The sequence below is a fragment of the Rhincodon typus genome, chromosome 20 (assembly GCF_021869965.1).
Source record: "Rhincodon typus isolate 14 chromosome 20, sRhiTyp1.1, whole genome shotgun sequence".
NCBI classification, from domain to species: domain Eukaryota; kingdom Metazoa; phylum Chordata; class Chondrichthyes; order Orectolobiformes; family Rhincodontidae; genus Rhincodon; species Rhincodon typus.
The window spans coordinates 35,765,471-35,782,574 of record NC_063351.1 but is presented as its reverse complement, the minus strand read 5'-3'; the positions used below and the strand labels follow the sequence as shown (position 1 = coordinate 35,782,574).

Genomic DNA, 17,104 nt, shown 5'->3' with positions numbered 1-17,104 from the left:
GCCTCTGTAGTTGCCTTTATTCAGTTGTAATAATGTTACCTCTGATTCTGTCTTCTCCCTTTCAAACTTCAGAGTAAATTCAATCATATTATGATCACTGCCTCCTAAGAGTTCCTTCACCTTAAGCTCCCTTATCAAGTCTCCCTCACTGCACAATACTAGATCAAGTATTGCCTGTTTCCTAGTGGGCTGCACCACAAGCTGCTCCAAAAAGCCATCTCATGGACATTTCATAAATTCCTTTTCTTGCAATCCACTACCAACCCCTGCTTTTCCCAGTCCACCTGCATATTGAAATCCCCCACGATCACCGTAACTTTGCCTTTCTTACTTATCTTTTCTATTTCCTGGTGTATCTTGCACCCCAGCTCCGGACTACTGTCTGGAGGCCTGTACGTAACTCCAACTATGTTTTTTTTTAACCTTTTTGCGGTTCCTCAATTCTGCCCACACAGATTCTACACCATCTGACCCTACTTCATTTCTTACTATTGATTTAATTTCATTTCTTACTAATAAGGCTACACCATACCCTCTGCCCACCTGCCTCTCTTTTCGATAGGATGTATATCCTTGGATATTCAGCTCCCAATCCTGATCCCCTTGCAGCCCCAGCTCCATGATGCCCACCATATCATACCTGCCAATTTCAATCTGCGCCACAAACTCAATTATCTTATTCCTTATACTACATGCATTCAGATATAACACCTTCAGTCCTGTTTTAACCTCCTTCTTCTCAATGTCATTTATTTGTCTAGTGAGCTTGAAGTTTGATTCATAACCCTTTCCAAACACTCTGTCCTGTTTGTGTCTGAGTTGGAGACTTTAATAACCTCTCCTGAGTTCTCCTTTCCTGTCATTTCATTCATATTTTTCTACGCATCCCCTACAGATGTTAACTGTTGCTTTGTTTCCTACTGGGGTAAGTTTTACCTTTCCCTTGCCCCCTGAGTTTCTAGTTTGAAATCCAGTTGACCAGCCTATTTACCTTTTTGCTAGGACATTGGTCCCAGCTTGGTTTAGGTGGAGAACGTCCCACTGGGCTGCTTAGAAATCAGTGATCCTGAACTCTTTGCTTCTTTATAACTAGTAGTTCTGAATCAGCTGCATTCAATAAATATGGGAGTAATTTCTACAATTGGCCTATTTGAATAATTGTACTGCAAAGTTGTTTTTAACACTTTCTCTGCTTGTTCACGGTAAGCACGGTGACATTGCTCGCTGTGACAGCCACTATTTGAACCTGCTTATCAGAACAATCAGTTATAATTTATTTCTTTAAGTGAGATCAGGACTCAAACTGAATTTGAAATCAAATTTAGAATAATTAGAGCATTGTTCAAATAGGGTACAAAGTCAAACTGACATGGTAGCCTGTTGGTAGTCTACAACAAGCCCATCAACATTCATAAAGAGAAGTAAGTTTGCATTTCAGGTATAGAGTCTTTAGCCAAACAGCAGTTCCAGTTTCTTTTCCATGTAAAGTTTCACTTATAAACAAAATAAAACTGATTATTTCTCAGATTTCAATAGATATATCAGAGTTATTTACTTTCATCTTGTTTTACTGTCCTATTTTCTTTTCACAACTTACTTTTGAAAATTGAATCATGACCTAATGATGCTTATTACTCTCTACAGAAAATGTCTCTCCAACTTATCCATCGCCAGCTAAAAGCCTGGGAGAACCTGGTATTACCCCACTTAGCCCTTCAATGTCTCCAGTAAGAGAATGCTTCCTTACTTCTAAACTGCCTGCATGTCTTTTGATATATTACTACTCTGAGGTTTCAGTCAAGCAAAATTAATGTTTGTTAATGATGTTAATCACAACCTGGACATCTACTTGGTTACAAGATGCAATTATTCCAAGTTTGGATATATGTTATGTTTATTATTAATATGTTTTTAAGAGCTGTTATTCAGAATGTAATCAGTTGTTAAAGCTGGTAACTTGTTATAATAGTGTTAACAGGTTAGAGGCAACTTGACAAAACTGAAATCTGAATTATGAACTTCTGAAGTTTTCTCATCGGTAGACTCTCATTGGTGGCAGTTTGGAAACCAGACTGTAGCCTCATAAACCCGACAAATGGCATGTCCAATTTTACAATGAGAGGTTTTTGAAAGTCCGAATGAGAATATGCTAAAGGTGTAAATTGAGTTTATTTAAATAATATATATATAAAATAATATATTAATGAAAATAAGAGACTATGTTGATTCCATGGCACTGAACAAAGGGCCCCCAGATCTATCACATATCTTGTCCTTAGAAAACAGTTCATTTCAAGGAAAGAGGAAAACCCGCATTTCTTATAGTATCTTTCATTTCCTAAGGATAGCTCAAAAAAGCCTCATGCCAGTGGAGTACTCTTCACATGTAGTCATTATTGTTAAGATTGGTCGAGTACTGCTGGGGATTGGGAGTGGGGGTGGATATTGATGGGTAATTATTGGCCAGAACTTTGAGATAATCCATTGTCATGTTTTGAATTGTGTTGTGGAATTTATTGAGTCTTTTGTGAGAGAAGTCTATGCTGACTATTTATTACAGGCTGACTCACTGTCAACTTTCAAAACTTGACTGAAGTCAAGTTCAGATATTTCCATTACTGAGAGAGTCACTATGATTTTAAGCCTCTATCCAACAGCTTCCTTTTAAACCACTACAGGGTACTGTGACAAAACTGATAAATTTGTCAAGATTAAGGTTATTGTTTGCTTCGTCAGTTCTTTCAAGGTTGAAAATCAGTTGCACTTACGGAAGTCATAATTCATCTTGATTCAATGTAGGAATTAGTCTGTTTAGCTGAAGCCTGAGTGAATGGTCAAGCTATTCAGTTCAAATACAAGCACCTTGTGAAATATGTGATTGGAGTATTTTTCTTAAACATAATGTGTAAGATTTGCTCAGTCTGATTGTTTTTGTGTGAAGATTTGTCAGTTTACCTTTAACTAATCAGCAGAAATTGTTATGCTTTGTGCCCATTTTTCAGGCATAAAACAGGTGCAGCATTTATCCATTTAGCAGTGGGACCACCTGTTTCCAGTCTGCACAGGCATTGACCCCACTGTTAAATTTGTGGGCCCTTATTTTACTGTTTCAGGCTGACACCTAGAACAGTGCCTTGGTCCCTTTTTAAGGAGCAAATTAAGGGCCTGTTTTCAATTGGCGAACACCCAATTCAGCAATGAATGGCATGCACTACAGGCCTATGTACTAAGGCCTCTTCAGTGGTCGTTCAGCTTCTGAACTAAGGTAAGTTCATTTTATTTTATAATAGAGAAGGTGCTGGATTCTACTTTGAAGTAACAGAAGTTATAATTGCTTTCTTCCTCCTTCTTTAGCCTGCTCCATCCCTGTAGTGGGACTTGTTTACAGGCTGCTGCAGCAAAGCAGATGGCTTAACATTGTGCTTTTCACTTGATCAAACTGTCTGTGGAGGCATGACCAGCGTAGGTGGTGAGAGCAGAACTGCCACATGAGTATATTACTTACTGCAATTAGTACAGCACATACACATTATTTTACTGTTTACTGCAGGAAGAGCTAACCATGTTTGGTAACTTATTAAAAATATGTGCTCCATAACAATTACTGTATGGTGTCAGCTAAAACTCAGTTGTAGCAGTGGTCAGAAGACCATAGATTTAATTCCCACTCCAATAACCTAAGTTCGCAATCTAGGGTAACACTCCAGTGCAGTAGTGAAGGAGTTCCAAATGGTAGAGACACCATCTTTAGGATGTTACATGAGATCATGGCAAAATCCGACCTCAGGTGGATGCAAGAGATCCTATAGTGCTATTTCCAAGGGGAGCAGCACAGATGGTCCTGACCAAGTTCTTCCCTTAACTCACAAACAGATTATCCAATTATTGTTACATTGCGATTGAAGGACCTTCCTGAGTGCAAATTGGATACCATGTTTCCTTCATTGCCATAATTATTGCACCTTAAAATGTTATCCCATTGGCTGTAAAGCACTTTGGGAACACCTGAAACCCATGAAAAGTGCCATGAATGCAAGATCCATGCTTCCCTTCCCTTTCTGTTTTAAATCCTGAATTAAATTCAAGGATGGTATCTTGTGGAGTGGATAAATGCCACATCACTTGCTCCCCAACAGTGTATTCCTGGGAAAACCTATGCCCTAGCAGTGACCATTGGATGATAGCCTATTGGAACCAGGAAGCACTCTGGGTACTGGCAAATGGTAGCACTCAGCAAGGCTGCGTTCAGGGGGTGTAGGTATTATGGGAGTACAACATGGTAGAAGACTAGATCAGGACGTGAGGTTAGGCATAGACAACAACTGGGAGCAGAACAATTGCCAGGTGTAGGTGACATTTTACAGAGCAAAAGTTGAGGTAGTTGTGATTGAGATCAGACAGCAGAGTCAATGGAATATGGGCCTTCCCCAGGGATCCAGGACAGCGGAGGTGGAAACTTTAACTGGCAAGATCTGTTGGCCAATCAGAGGTTGGCAGTTCCTCTGTATTCAGCAGCAGCAGCACTCTGAGGTGGCTGCTGCCACTACAACACTACACCTTGGCTAGAGGGATACAAATGAGTGATGGCAGGAAGCGGGTGTGTGAGTCACGGGGAGGATGAGTGGGTGAGGCTTTGGCTCTGGGATTAAATGAAGGATGCATGGTTTCGGAAAAGCAGCCTAGCAAAACCCAGCAACCTCCTGGGAAGAGTCCATCATTATCAGACACTCTTGAGCTATATCAAGGAGTGTAGCATCAGGCAGGGTCAGCATTGTCTTTTCCTTTGCTCCAGCATGATGATTACCGTGCAAGCACCATCCTGCCTACTCTGACCTGTGACCTGACATCCCTCTGTGATCCTAGCCCTCCTATGAGTGCAGTACCACTTGTTGTCATTGTTCCCAGTGGGGCTGATGGACTATCTGATTGGAATTTTCAATGCTGGAGGCCTCATTTATGGGGGATGGAGAGGCAATAACAGACATTCAGAGCTTGGAAAGCACCTGATTCCATTGGACCACCCTCAGGGAACTGACTAGGCCTTTGGGAGTTCAGGGTTGCCCTCTGCATCCTTGATTGTTGATCTATACAGAAGCTATCAAATTGGAGAAGTATGCAGATATCATAAGATGGAAATATAAAAACTAGATTCAGAAGTAGGACATTCAGCCCTTTTAGCATGCTTCATTATTCAGCATGATCATGGCTAATGTTCTATCTTGATACCATATTCCTGCTTTCTCCATATACCACTTGATGCATTTAAAGTGTATCAATCTCTTTCTTGAATATTTCTTGACTTGGTCTCCACATCCTTCTATGGTAGAGAATTCCATAGATTCACTACGCTCTGAGTGAACAATTCTTTCCCCATCTCAGTCCTAAATGGTTTACCCCATATCCTGAGTTTATGTCCATGGTTCTAGAGTCTCCAAGCAGGGAAAACATCCTCCTTATATCTAGTCTGTCCAGCCTATTAGAATTTAATACATTTCAATTAGATTCCCTCTCATCCATCTGAACTCTAGTGAAGACAGGCCCAGTTGATTCAATCTGTCCTTACAGCACAGTCCTGCTATCCCTGGTATCAGCCTAATGAGCCACCTGTGTACTCCCTTTGAGGCAAGTATGTGCTTTCTTAGATATGGAAACCAGAAATGTATGTAATTCTCGAGGTGTTGACTATAGCCGTATAACTGCTATAAGATACCCCTGCTTCTGAACTCAAGTCCTCTTGCAGTAAAAACCAATATGCCACTTGCCTTCCTAAGACATCAGAGATCATCTCACAAACCCCAATTGTCCATCCTGCCTTCACTTCATTTGTGGCCTAAAGGCCTCAGTGATCCCGGGCCTCATGTGACTTTGGTGCTACCAACTGCCAGTGGAATGTGCCAGTGAGATACTGAACTTACACCTTGATTTTAACCTAGTTTGGAACTCTAGAGGTTTGGAACTGAAATGGGGTGGTAAACTGTGAGTTCCTTCTCTACCCTCTTCCATGGGCCTATTCTACACCATTTGTAGATGCTTAAAACTTACTAGATTTTCTATATCTCCCTGAAAGTAAAATCTGAGAAATCAATGCCGTCTTATGTTTTTTTCCCAACTCAGTAGCACATGTAAGTGCAATTGTGTCTTTACATCCAATATTTTTACAGTCTTGCATCAACTCCGACTTTAGCTTCTTTTCTGCTGTTCCTACTCTGTTCTGCATGCTATTGATCCATTTATCTAACCTAAACTGTGATTGTTGGGTTCGGAGGTCCATGCTTCTTTTCTGATTGTATCGTGGTAAAGCCACTGTTCTCATAATTCAGAGACCCAGACAAATGCACAAAGAACACAGGGTTCGAATCCTACCTTGGCAGCTGGTGGAATTTAAATGCAATTAGTGGAAGTCTGGGTTTGAAAGCTAGTCTCAGTGATAGTGGCCATGATAACAGTTATTGATTTTTATAAAAAACCATCTAATTCATTGATGTCTTTTGGGGACAGAAATCTGCTGTCCTTACCTGGTTTGACCTATATGTGATTCCAGGCTCAAAGCAATGTAATTGCCTCCTAACTGAACTCTGAAATGGTCCACTAAAGAACTCAGTTCAAGAACAATTAGGGGTAGGCAACAAATGATGGCCTTGCAACAATGTCCATATTCCATGTGTGAAAAAAAGAGTTAATTAGAGTAGCCCCAGTTCGATCCTTTACCAAAGTAGTTTTCTGGAATTTAACATGGAGGATCTCACAGGATTTTTAAATTTAATTTTAAGCTCTTCTATTGTTCAGAGAAAGGTGGCACTCGCACCAGCTTTCACCTAACATTAGCATTGAACATGCATTGAGGAGTTGCTGAACACAGCTCTACATGTGAATGCAAGAGCATACGGAGACACCTCCACTGCTGCAGTCTAATAGCAAGCAAGAACTGATCGCATAACTGTTTGTGTTCATCACTTGCAGTGTGTACATATCCCCATACCTGGAGCACTAATATATTTCTAAATATTTCCTGTCTTTGATTGTATTTCCAGAGTCATGATAATAAAAAATGACTGACTTTCATATAGAGTCATAGAGTCATACAGCACAGAAACAGACCCTTCGGTCCAACCAGTCCATGCTAAACATAATCCCAAACTAAACTAGTCCCACCTAACTGCTGCTGGTCTATATCCCTCAAACCTTTCCTATTCATATATCTATCCAAACGTCTTTTAAACATCGTAATTGTACCTGCATGCACCACCTCATCAGGAAATTCATTCCACACATGAATCACTCTCTGAGTTTAAAAAAAAGTAAATTGCCTCGTCTTTTTTTTTTAAATCTCTCTCTCATCTCACCTTAAAAATATGCCCCCTTGTCTTGAAAATCCCCATCTTAGGGAAAAGACAACTACCGTCAACTCTTATCTATACCTCCCACAAAGAAAGACAGTTGAAATATTTCAGGAAAACGGGTTGAAAATGTCATTGGATGATTGTGAAAAGCAGTCTTTTTTCACTGTCACAGTGGCCTGAAAAGTGGCCACTCTTTCTGTTTCTTTTACAGAGCTTCTAATCTGTCCTTAATTTATGATTTTTTTTCTAATATTCATAAATGAGGCCGTAGAAAGATAGTTGAATAAAGCTTAACTGAGGGCTTCTTCAGCTACAATAATAACTGGAAGTTAAATGATTCAATATTATGGATAATTAGAATGAGGTAAAACATTGTGTTAAAACTTGAATATCACAACAAAATAACAAAGATATAAAACATCAGCATTAAAATGCAATTAAAATGTTTTTTGAACAAAGATTTTTTTTCTTACAGAAGGACTCTGAACAAACTGCATCCTTGCAGCAGTCATTTGTTGTGGTGATAGCTATTGATTTTGGCACCACTTCTAGTGGATATGCTTACAGCTTTGCTAGGGACCCTGAATGCATTCACATAATGAGGTAAGTACTGCAATGCAGAGGCACTGCTGATTTTTCCAGCCATTTCTAGCTATTAAACCTCAGAGTCTGGGGTGTATGGTAGATAATGGATGACTTCCAGGAAGAGTAGGTACTCCACTCATTTAAGTGTTCAGCAAGATGTTAGTACAGTGTTTCTATTTTCCAAAAGTCAATTACATCTGATTGAAATGGATTCTTTTAAAGGGTTCAAGTTGATTGGTGCTAGCCAGTCTTTTTTTTTAAACAGTAAATGTTTAGGTATAAAATCTACAAACAAAATCGTCAATATGCAAAAAAAAACAAAGAACAGTGGACGCTGGAAATCAGAAACAAAAACAGAAATTACTTGAAAATCTCAAAACTCAATTCTAAAGAAGGGTCACTGGACCCAAAATGTTAATTCTGCTTTCTCTGCATAGATGCTGCCAGACCTATTGAGTTTTTTCAGCAATTTCTGTTTTTTTTTTGTTTCTTCAATATGCAGTTGTTGTTATTACAATATCTTACACTGAAATGTTGTAATGTATTCTAAGAAAATGCAAATGTGAGTCAATGAGACAAGCAATGAAAAGAAAAGGATGCAGGTGATGAGCCTGAGTGACACTCCATCCCTTTTTCTTTTGTATTATTACCATGCTCATAATCTAGATTAATTTCTCCCCCTAAATCAAAGTTTACAGCTTTGGTGAAAACCTTCTTTTACATCTGCAAGCGATAGCCCTGTAATATTAGTCTTTTTTCTAAAGCAGATATGACATGGGGACATGTAAGAAAGGAATTGCAAATTGTGCAGGAGTATAGCCATCTTATTTGATTATTATCAATGTTTCAGCTAAGAATGTTTATGCTGACAAAGCTGTTCAGGCAACTGTATCATATGGAAACATGGCTCACTGAAGTGGATGAAAATATGAGGTGGTGCATTTTGGTAAGACAAACAAGGGCAGGGCTTATACAGTTAATGGTAGGGCCCTGGGAAGTGTTATCGAACAGAGAGACTTAAGAGTTGAGGTACATTGATCTTTGAAAGTTGTGCCAGAGGTAGACAGGCTGGTAAAGAAAGCATTTGGCATGCTTGCCTTCATTGCTTAGATCATTGCGTATATGTCGTGTCATGGTCGTACAGGGCACTGGTGAGGCCATATTTGGAGTATTATGTACAGTTTTGGTTGCAGTCTGTAGGAAGATTAAATTAGAGAGAAGATTTACAAGGATGTTGCCTGGATTGGAGGCTTTGAATGATAAGGAGAGGCTGTATAGTCTGGGAGGTTGAGGGGTGACCTTTATAGAGGTTTATAAAATCATGATGGGCATAGATAAGGTGAATAGCAAAGGCCTTTTCCCTAGGGTAGGGGAGTTCACAACTAGATGACATACTTTAAAGGTTAGAAGAGAAAGATTTAGAAGGGACCTGAGGGGCAACTTTTCACCCAGACGGTGGTTCATATGTGGAATGAACTGCAAGAAGTGGTGGATGCAGGTACAGGTACAATATTTAAAAGACATTTAGACACGTACATGAATAGGAAAAGTTTAGAGGGACATGGGCCAAATGCAGGCAAATGGGACTAGTTCAGTTTGGGAAAATTTGGTCTGTATAGACAAGTTGGACCGAAGGGTGTTTCCATGCTGTATGGCTCTATTTGCAAAGAGCAGTGATTGGCAAAGCTCCTAACATTTGCAATCCTTGTGTGTCAAAAAGACAGCAAGAAACAATAATGTTTCATGTCAATGAAATCATTGTTTTACGCCACATGTTTTCATTATTACTTTTGCAATCTTACATGGGTTTTTCCTCACCCAGGACTACATTTGGGTGATTTCTGCACTTTAGGCCAACTTGAAGGCAGCATCCTGAAGGAACATCAGAAATCGTCTCCTTTGATGTTATAATTAGACTGATTCTTTATATTGGCTTTATATTACAGATATTGATTTTTTTATCTGTTGTGAGATAAATCTGATCTTCATTTTCTATTATGAAGTAGGCAATATCTTTGTGTCTTATGGCACTCGGATGTTCATCAATGCCTTTAAGCACATGGTGTACTTGATAAGGATTCTGAAGAGAGTTAGATTTTGATTGAAGTTATTTTACAGATGTTTAGTGCAGATATCTTTTCTCTTGCTTGCTTTGTTGGGTTTGTTGTGATTTTATTGCAAGGGTGGTTTGCAGTTGTCGTGGGATATTAAAATAGACTGGTGATCCTCATTCCAAAACCTCCTGTAAAAATTCTAGAAAATCCACAAAACTTAGGGCAAATATAATCAGAATTTTATCATTGTGAATTAGTCACTGTAATTATAAATGCATCAGACTCCAGAATGATTTTCCCAAAATACTAGCTAAAAGGGTCAGAAATTAATGCTATAAAACAGCGTCTGATTTATTATGGCAGGTTTATTTTCATTGGACACTTGTTTAGTGATTTTTTTTTTCCTCCTGGCCTTGAAAGAGATTTATCTACAATGCAGTGCTAAAAATGGGTATCTTTCAATGATGGTAGTGCTTTTGTGGATGCGGGGTAGGCGATCGCCTAGTGGTATTATCGCTGGGCTGTTAATCCACAGACCCAGATAACATTCAGGGGACCTGGGTTCAAATCTCGCCATGGCAGAGAGTGGAATTTGAATTCAATAAATATCTGGAATTAATAGTCTAATGACGACTGTGAATCCATTGTCAGTTGTTGGAAAAACCCATCTGGTTCACTAGGGAATGAAACTGCCATCCTTACCTGGTCTGGCCTATAAGTGACTCCAGATCCACAGCAATGTGGTTGACTCTCAACTGCCCTCTGGGCAATTAGGGATGGGCAATAAATGCTGCCTAGTCAGCGACGCCCTCATCCCATAAATGAATAAAAAAAAAGTCATTTCCTGTACACAGTGGACATGGTTGGTTTATTTTGGTGAAGGTAGATACTGAGTAGCGTGTTAATAATGGGGAGGCGATGGCCTAATGGCATTATTGCTAGACTATTAATCCAGAAAATCAGTTAATGTTCTGCAAACCTGGGTTTGAGTCTTGCCACAACAGATAGTGGAATTTGAATTCAATTTAAAATAATTAGGAATGTCTGGAAATAAGAATCTAATGATGACCATGAAACTATTGCTGATGCTTGGGGGAGAGAAAAGACATCTGGCTCACTCATGTCCTTCAGGGCAAAAAATCTGCCACCCTCACCTGGATTGGTTTACATGTGACTCCAGTCCCACAGCATTCTGGTTAACTCTAAACTGCCTGATGAAATGACTTAGCAAGCCACTCAGTTTGAGAGAAGCTGGGAACAGGCAATAATTGTTGCCAAGCCTGTGATGCCCATGTCTCACAAGTGAATATTATTTAAAAAAAAAAGTCACACTGGTTTGGAAGTCTGGTTTCAGCAGATTTTAAGCCTAAATTCGAATTCACCTAACTTTAATTTTCATGGAGGTTTAAAATCTGATACCTGCAGATTTTGTGCTCAAACCATGATCAGACATATTTCTTGTGGAGCTTCACGCGCACACTTACTCTGAAGGTAAATTGTGTGCTGGCTTGCACATAGCAGGTTCTCTGCACATTCTCTGCACGACCAATAACACCGGAGATAACATTCCCTCATAATTTTGACAGGACCAATTACACTACCATATGATTCCACTCTTATGGTGAGAGTTCATATCTACTCCTTAATAATTACTTAGGTTTGCAGTGATCAGTTCGTGTGAATTCAAAATGAATATAATATTAAATAAGTATAAATTACATCTGAGAAATTATATACTATTGTAATGTTAAAAAAGTTGTTTATTTATATCTGTTGAGATGTAAGAGGTCATAATGTTAATGTAGTTTACAAAATTGATATTTGTTAGTTATAACTGGCCAAAAGTTGATTTATTCATAGCTAATGTTTTAATCTATTGAGTACTTAATACATTTAATATGAGTCTGCTTGATAGTGTAACTAGTTGCAAAAATAAACTAGATTTATATTCCTTTTATGCAGAGAGGAACGTTCAATAAAGAAGGTGGTGCATACAATAAATCTAGCATCTCTATCAGTGGAATTCCAAAAATAATCCAGATAACATTCAAGTTATCTATATTCATAGTGAGACAGCATAGTACAGCTGTGAGAAAGATTTGGTATGCTGCAGTCATTTCTTTCATTTCTGAATTTTTGCTAATCATGGAACTTAAAAGCCCATTGTAAATAAATTAATAGGTAAACTAAGTTCATATTGAATAGATCAGCAAAGGGCTACAGCTATAAGAAGGGGAAAATTTGCAACAGGTCATTCAGAGTTTAAACAGGAAAGGGTGGGACTGGATCCCAAAGGAAATGAGTCACAACAAGAAATGTTCATTTTCTTTCATTTTAAAATTATATATTGTTATGGTAACACTTCAACACATGATTTTTAGTGCAACATTTACCACCACTGTAGTATGAAGACCAATGTTTAAAAAAACTAGGACAGGATCTAATATGTAGTTTATGTTTAACCCACAGTCACAATCACTGTTAGATCATTTTTTTTCTCATTATTTCCACAAATTGACTGATAAAGTGTGCAAGTTTCACTGAATTATTACTGTTACAATTGTTCAAAAATGCTTATTTGTCTTCTTTGCGACATTCTTGGGACACGAAAGGTGCAATGCATTTGCAAGGTCTTATGTTTTCTGTCTTTCGTTCCTGTATTCTTTTATTCAAATTAAATAGAATGCCCAGCATCCAAAGTTGCCATTTCACTTGTATTTCTATGTGGAGTGCATTACAGTCATATAGTCAAAGAGATGTACAGCATGGCAACAGACCTTTCGATCCAACTTGTCATGGCAGACCAGATATTCCAAATTAATAGAGTCTCATTTGCCAGCATTTGGCCCATATCCCTTTAAACCCTTGCTATTCATGTATCCATCCAGACACCTTTTGAAATATTGTAATTGTACCAGGCTGCACCACTTGCTGTGGCAGCTCATTGCATACATGCACTATCATCTGCGTGAAAAAGTTGCCCCTGAGGGGATAGATCCAAAATGGGCCTCTCACCTTAAACCTATGCCCTCTTTGGACTCGCTCACCTTGGGGAAAACACCTTTGGGTATCCACCCTATCCATACCCCTCATGATTTTATAAACATTTATAAGGTCATCCCTCAGCCTCCGATTCTCCAGGGAGAATAGCCTCAGCCTATTCAGCCTCTCCCTATATCTCAAACCCTCCAACTCTGGAAACATCCTTTGAAAGGGTTCAGAAAAGATTTACAAGTTTCACGACATCCTTCCTGTAACAGGGAGACTAGAATTGAACACAGTATTCCAAAAGTGGCCTGACAAATGACCTGTACAGCCTCTATGACCTCCCAACTCCTATACTCTATGATCAGTAAAGGCAAGCATACGAAACATTTTCCTCACTGTCCTCTACGTGAAAAAGTTGCCCCTTAGGCCCCTTTTAAATCTATTCCCTCTCACTTTCAAGGAACTATGAATCTGCACTCCAAGGTCTTTGTTCAGCACCACTCCCCAGGACCTTGCTGTCACGTGTGCAAGTCCTGCCCTGATTTGCCTTTCCAACATGCAGTGCCTCACATTTATCTAAATTAAACTCCATCTGCCACTCTTTGGCCCATCTGCCCATTTGATCAAGATCCCATTGTATTCTGAGGTAACCTTCTTTACTGTTGACTACACCACCAATTTTGGTGTCATCTGCAAATTTACTAACCGTACCTCCTACATTCACATTCACATCATTTGTATAAATAACAAAAAGCAGTGGACCCAGCACTGATCCTTGTGGCACACTGCTAGTCACAGGCTTCCAGTCTGAAAAGCAACTCTCTGCCACCACCCTTTGTCTCCTACCTTCAAGCCAGTTTTGTATCCAAGTGGCTAGTTCTCCCTGTATTCCATGTGATCTAACCTTGTTAACCAGTCTACCATGAGTAACCTTGCCGAATGCCTTACTGATATAGATCATGTCCACCGCTCTGCCTTCATCAATTCTCTTCGTAACTTCTTCAAAAACCTCAGTTAAGTTAGTGACACACACATTCCCATGCACAAAGCCATGTTTTCTATCCTGAATCACTCCTTGCCTTTCCAAATACATGTTAATCTTGTCCCTCAGGATCCCCTCCAACAACTTGCCCTTCACTGATGTCAGACTCACTGGTCTATAGTTCCCTGGTGTTTCCTTGCCAGCTTTCTTAAACAATGGCCAATCTCCAGTCTACTGGCATCTCAGCTATGGCTACCGATGGTACAAATATCTCAGCAAGTGGCCCAGCAATGACTTCCCTAGCTTCCCACAAAGTTCTAGGGTATACCTGATCAGGTCCCAGTGATTTATCCACCTTTATGCACTTGACCTGAAAATTAAAGCACCACATTCAAGTATATTGAGAAATATTCCTCATTTCACTGCTTGAACAAATATGACTACAGTGAATGAAGAAAAATAGTTTAACCCAGATTCACACCTACTGTTTTGAGAGTCCAAACTCAGAATTAACAAAATAATTAATCTTCAGAAAGTATTTTTCGAGCTGGTGACACAAATCTACAAATAATTTACCTTTATTATGTGATTTTTTTTTAAAATAACGATGGCTTTTGCGGATGTAAATTGAGAAACCTTTGTGTGCTTCAGCTTTAATTCCAGAATTCATTCATTGATCTGAAAATGGCACAATTGCTTGTAAACCTTATTCTGTACTGATTGTGAGTCAGTGTGGGTATTTTGACTTTACACATTGGTTTCTATTAAGATGCATGCACCCCATCTATAGGGGAGAAGGATTTAGCAAATTAGGCAGAAAGGCAACATTTATTGCGAACATACAGTTAATACTTGCCTTGTCGTGGCTTAAGATCTTTCTAACCTCATTGAGAGGCCATGTTGTTCAGGAATATTAGAATCTCTTTGGCCTCAATGACCATTTACTTTTGCTGACAATGACATTTTACTTCTGGGGACAGGGAACTAACCCAGGAAGTGGTTTGTAAGTCAGTATTCTCAAACATCCAGCAGCAGTGTGAATAGTAAAGTTTTTTTATTTTTAATTAGCACTTCAATCTTCAGCAACATCACATTTGTTCCCAATCATCTGGTTGCAATAGGTAGAGAGCATGAGTTTAAATGCTAACCACCAAAATACCATGCACCCCAGTTAATGGACACCAGTAGGCAACTTAAGTGGCAATCAGCTGCTTAAAGATCCCCTGGATGGCTGTTTCCAGTGCAAGCTTCCATTCCTTTGTCAAGATGTCGTCTTTCTAAATGCAGGTTAAACTAGCATTTAGGCTTGAAGACCCCTACTTGACCACCTCAGAGGCTATTGAACAGATACTTTACCAACTTTGAGTAAAGGGCCATGGCTGAAATTGTTCATTATTCCTTCTGCCCCAAAGAACAGTTTGATGAAAAAGGTTTCTGACAAGAAATGGTCCTCCTCTATCTTTATGCATTCTGTTTTATCTAAAGTTTAGTGTCCACCATCATCCGAAATAAGCATCACCGCTCTGATAACTGAATAGGGTGGGTCCACCAGGACCTAGCTGTATGTTTTTGGTGTGTTTTTGTTTCCTGTGTGTCTTTGCATTTAGTTGTTTGGTATTTTAGGCATCACTGATTTTCGTTGCTTCCCACTTATCAGCTGTGCCTTCAGCTAGCAAAGCCATAAGCTCTGGAATCCATCCCTCATCCTATCTATGGGCTGAACCAACTGTGTAATTCTAAGGTTATGTACCTCAAAGAGATTAACTACAGTATCATTGAACTTTTTTTTTGTTAGACGATGGGAAGGTGGTGACCCTGGTGTATCCAATCAGAAGATGCCTACCACTATCCTACTAACACCTGATGGAAAGTACCATAGCTTTGGTTATGCAGCCAGAGACTTTTATCATGACCTGGATCCAAATGATTCAAAACAGTGGCTGTATTTTGAGAAATTCAAAATGAAGCTCCATACAACCAGTGTAAGTTCCAAGTCTTCATTCTACTTGTTTAATTTACTTAAGTTAGGAATTTGATCAATGGAAATTGTGATTTGAACGTAAAAAAGCAAAAATGAGCACATGTACAGTTCTGTGCTGTAAAGGCAAAACACTTCTATGGGAATTTAATGGTTACTCGGAGATTAACTGGAAGACAAACTTTTTGCTGCTTCCTCAATGAATCCAGGTGGGGGTGGGGCTCAGAGTTGAAAGTCACCTTCCTGCCTTTCCCTCCAACCCCCTGCAACCCTTTCCAGTCTTCACTCACCTGTGTCCAGTAAGTTAACAATGATCTTTGGTGAAATCCTTGGAACATAGCCACCTTGTTGCCTGGATTGGAAAGCTGTTAAGTGCCTGTGTAGCCATCAGTTTTTGGTGAATGAAACTTCAGCCTTTGGGGGTACTAAATCACAGGAAAGACCCATGCAGATCATGTAAATGACTGACCAACACCAGTTTGATCAGACATCCCACCATTTAGGATGTGGCGTTCCCTCAGGCTGTCCGTACAGTGGGCAAGACTCCAATCATCAACATTAAATGTAGTCCATTACCGTTGCACGTTGTATCTTCAACTATTAAAATTTGAATGATATCATTAAAGGAGACAATGTTGTTGACATTTTCTATTTAACATACAAAACCAACCAAGTGAAACTATTAAATTATTAGATTTGCTGCTAGCATAAGCTGTTGTAAAATACACAGAGCCAGTTTTTATCTTCAGGTGCAAGTCAGTTTCAAATTAGTTTCCATTAACTAAGGCTCTCTTGGAACTCAATTACAGATAGCACCAAGCTCTGCAATGTAAGTTGATTTGGTTAGATAGTCAAAACTCAAATGGGTTCAGGTTCAGAACTACTGCTAGAAGGGGAAGTTCATGTGAAAGGCAAATGTAAGAGGATGAGAATACTAGAATGTTTCGTAAGAAGTTGGGAAAAAGATTCAGAACACTTTTATAAAACCTATAATGTTTGGCAGACACAGTGTTGCTTCCTGAACATGCCTTCTTTCATGTAAGAGTGTGTAAAACAGGGCATGTTTCTACTGACATAGTAGGAACTGCCGATGCTGGAGAATCTGAGATAACACAGTGTAGAGCTGGATGAACACAGCAGGCCAAGCAGCATCAGAGGAGCAGGAAAGCTGACATTT

The 17,104-nt window shown here is 39.3% G+C and overlaps 1 protein-coding gene across 6 annotated transcripts in view; it reads left to right on the top strand.

Moving 5' to 3' along the window:
- Nucleotides 1-17,104, top strand: part of hspa12a (heat shock protein 12A) — a 100,673-nt gene that overhangs the window by 34,729 nt on the left and 48,840 nt on the right. For 5 of the 6 annotated variants that reach the window (XM_048609106.1, XM_048609105.1, XM_048609107.1 and 2 more), the window contains 3 exons: nt 1,645-1,727; nt 7,816-7,943; nt 15,745-15,931. In XM_048609106.1, coding sequence (XP_048465063.1) covers nt 1,645-1,727; nt 7,816-7,943; nt 15,745-15,931 — 398 coding nt within the window. The remainder of the gene's footprint in view (nt 1-1,644; nt 1,728-7,815; nt 7,944-15,744; nt 15,932-17,104) is intronic. The other variant, XM_048609104.1, reaches the window with a different exon arrangement.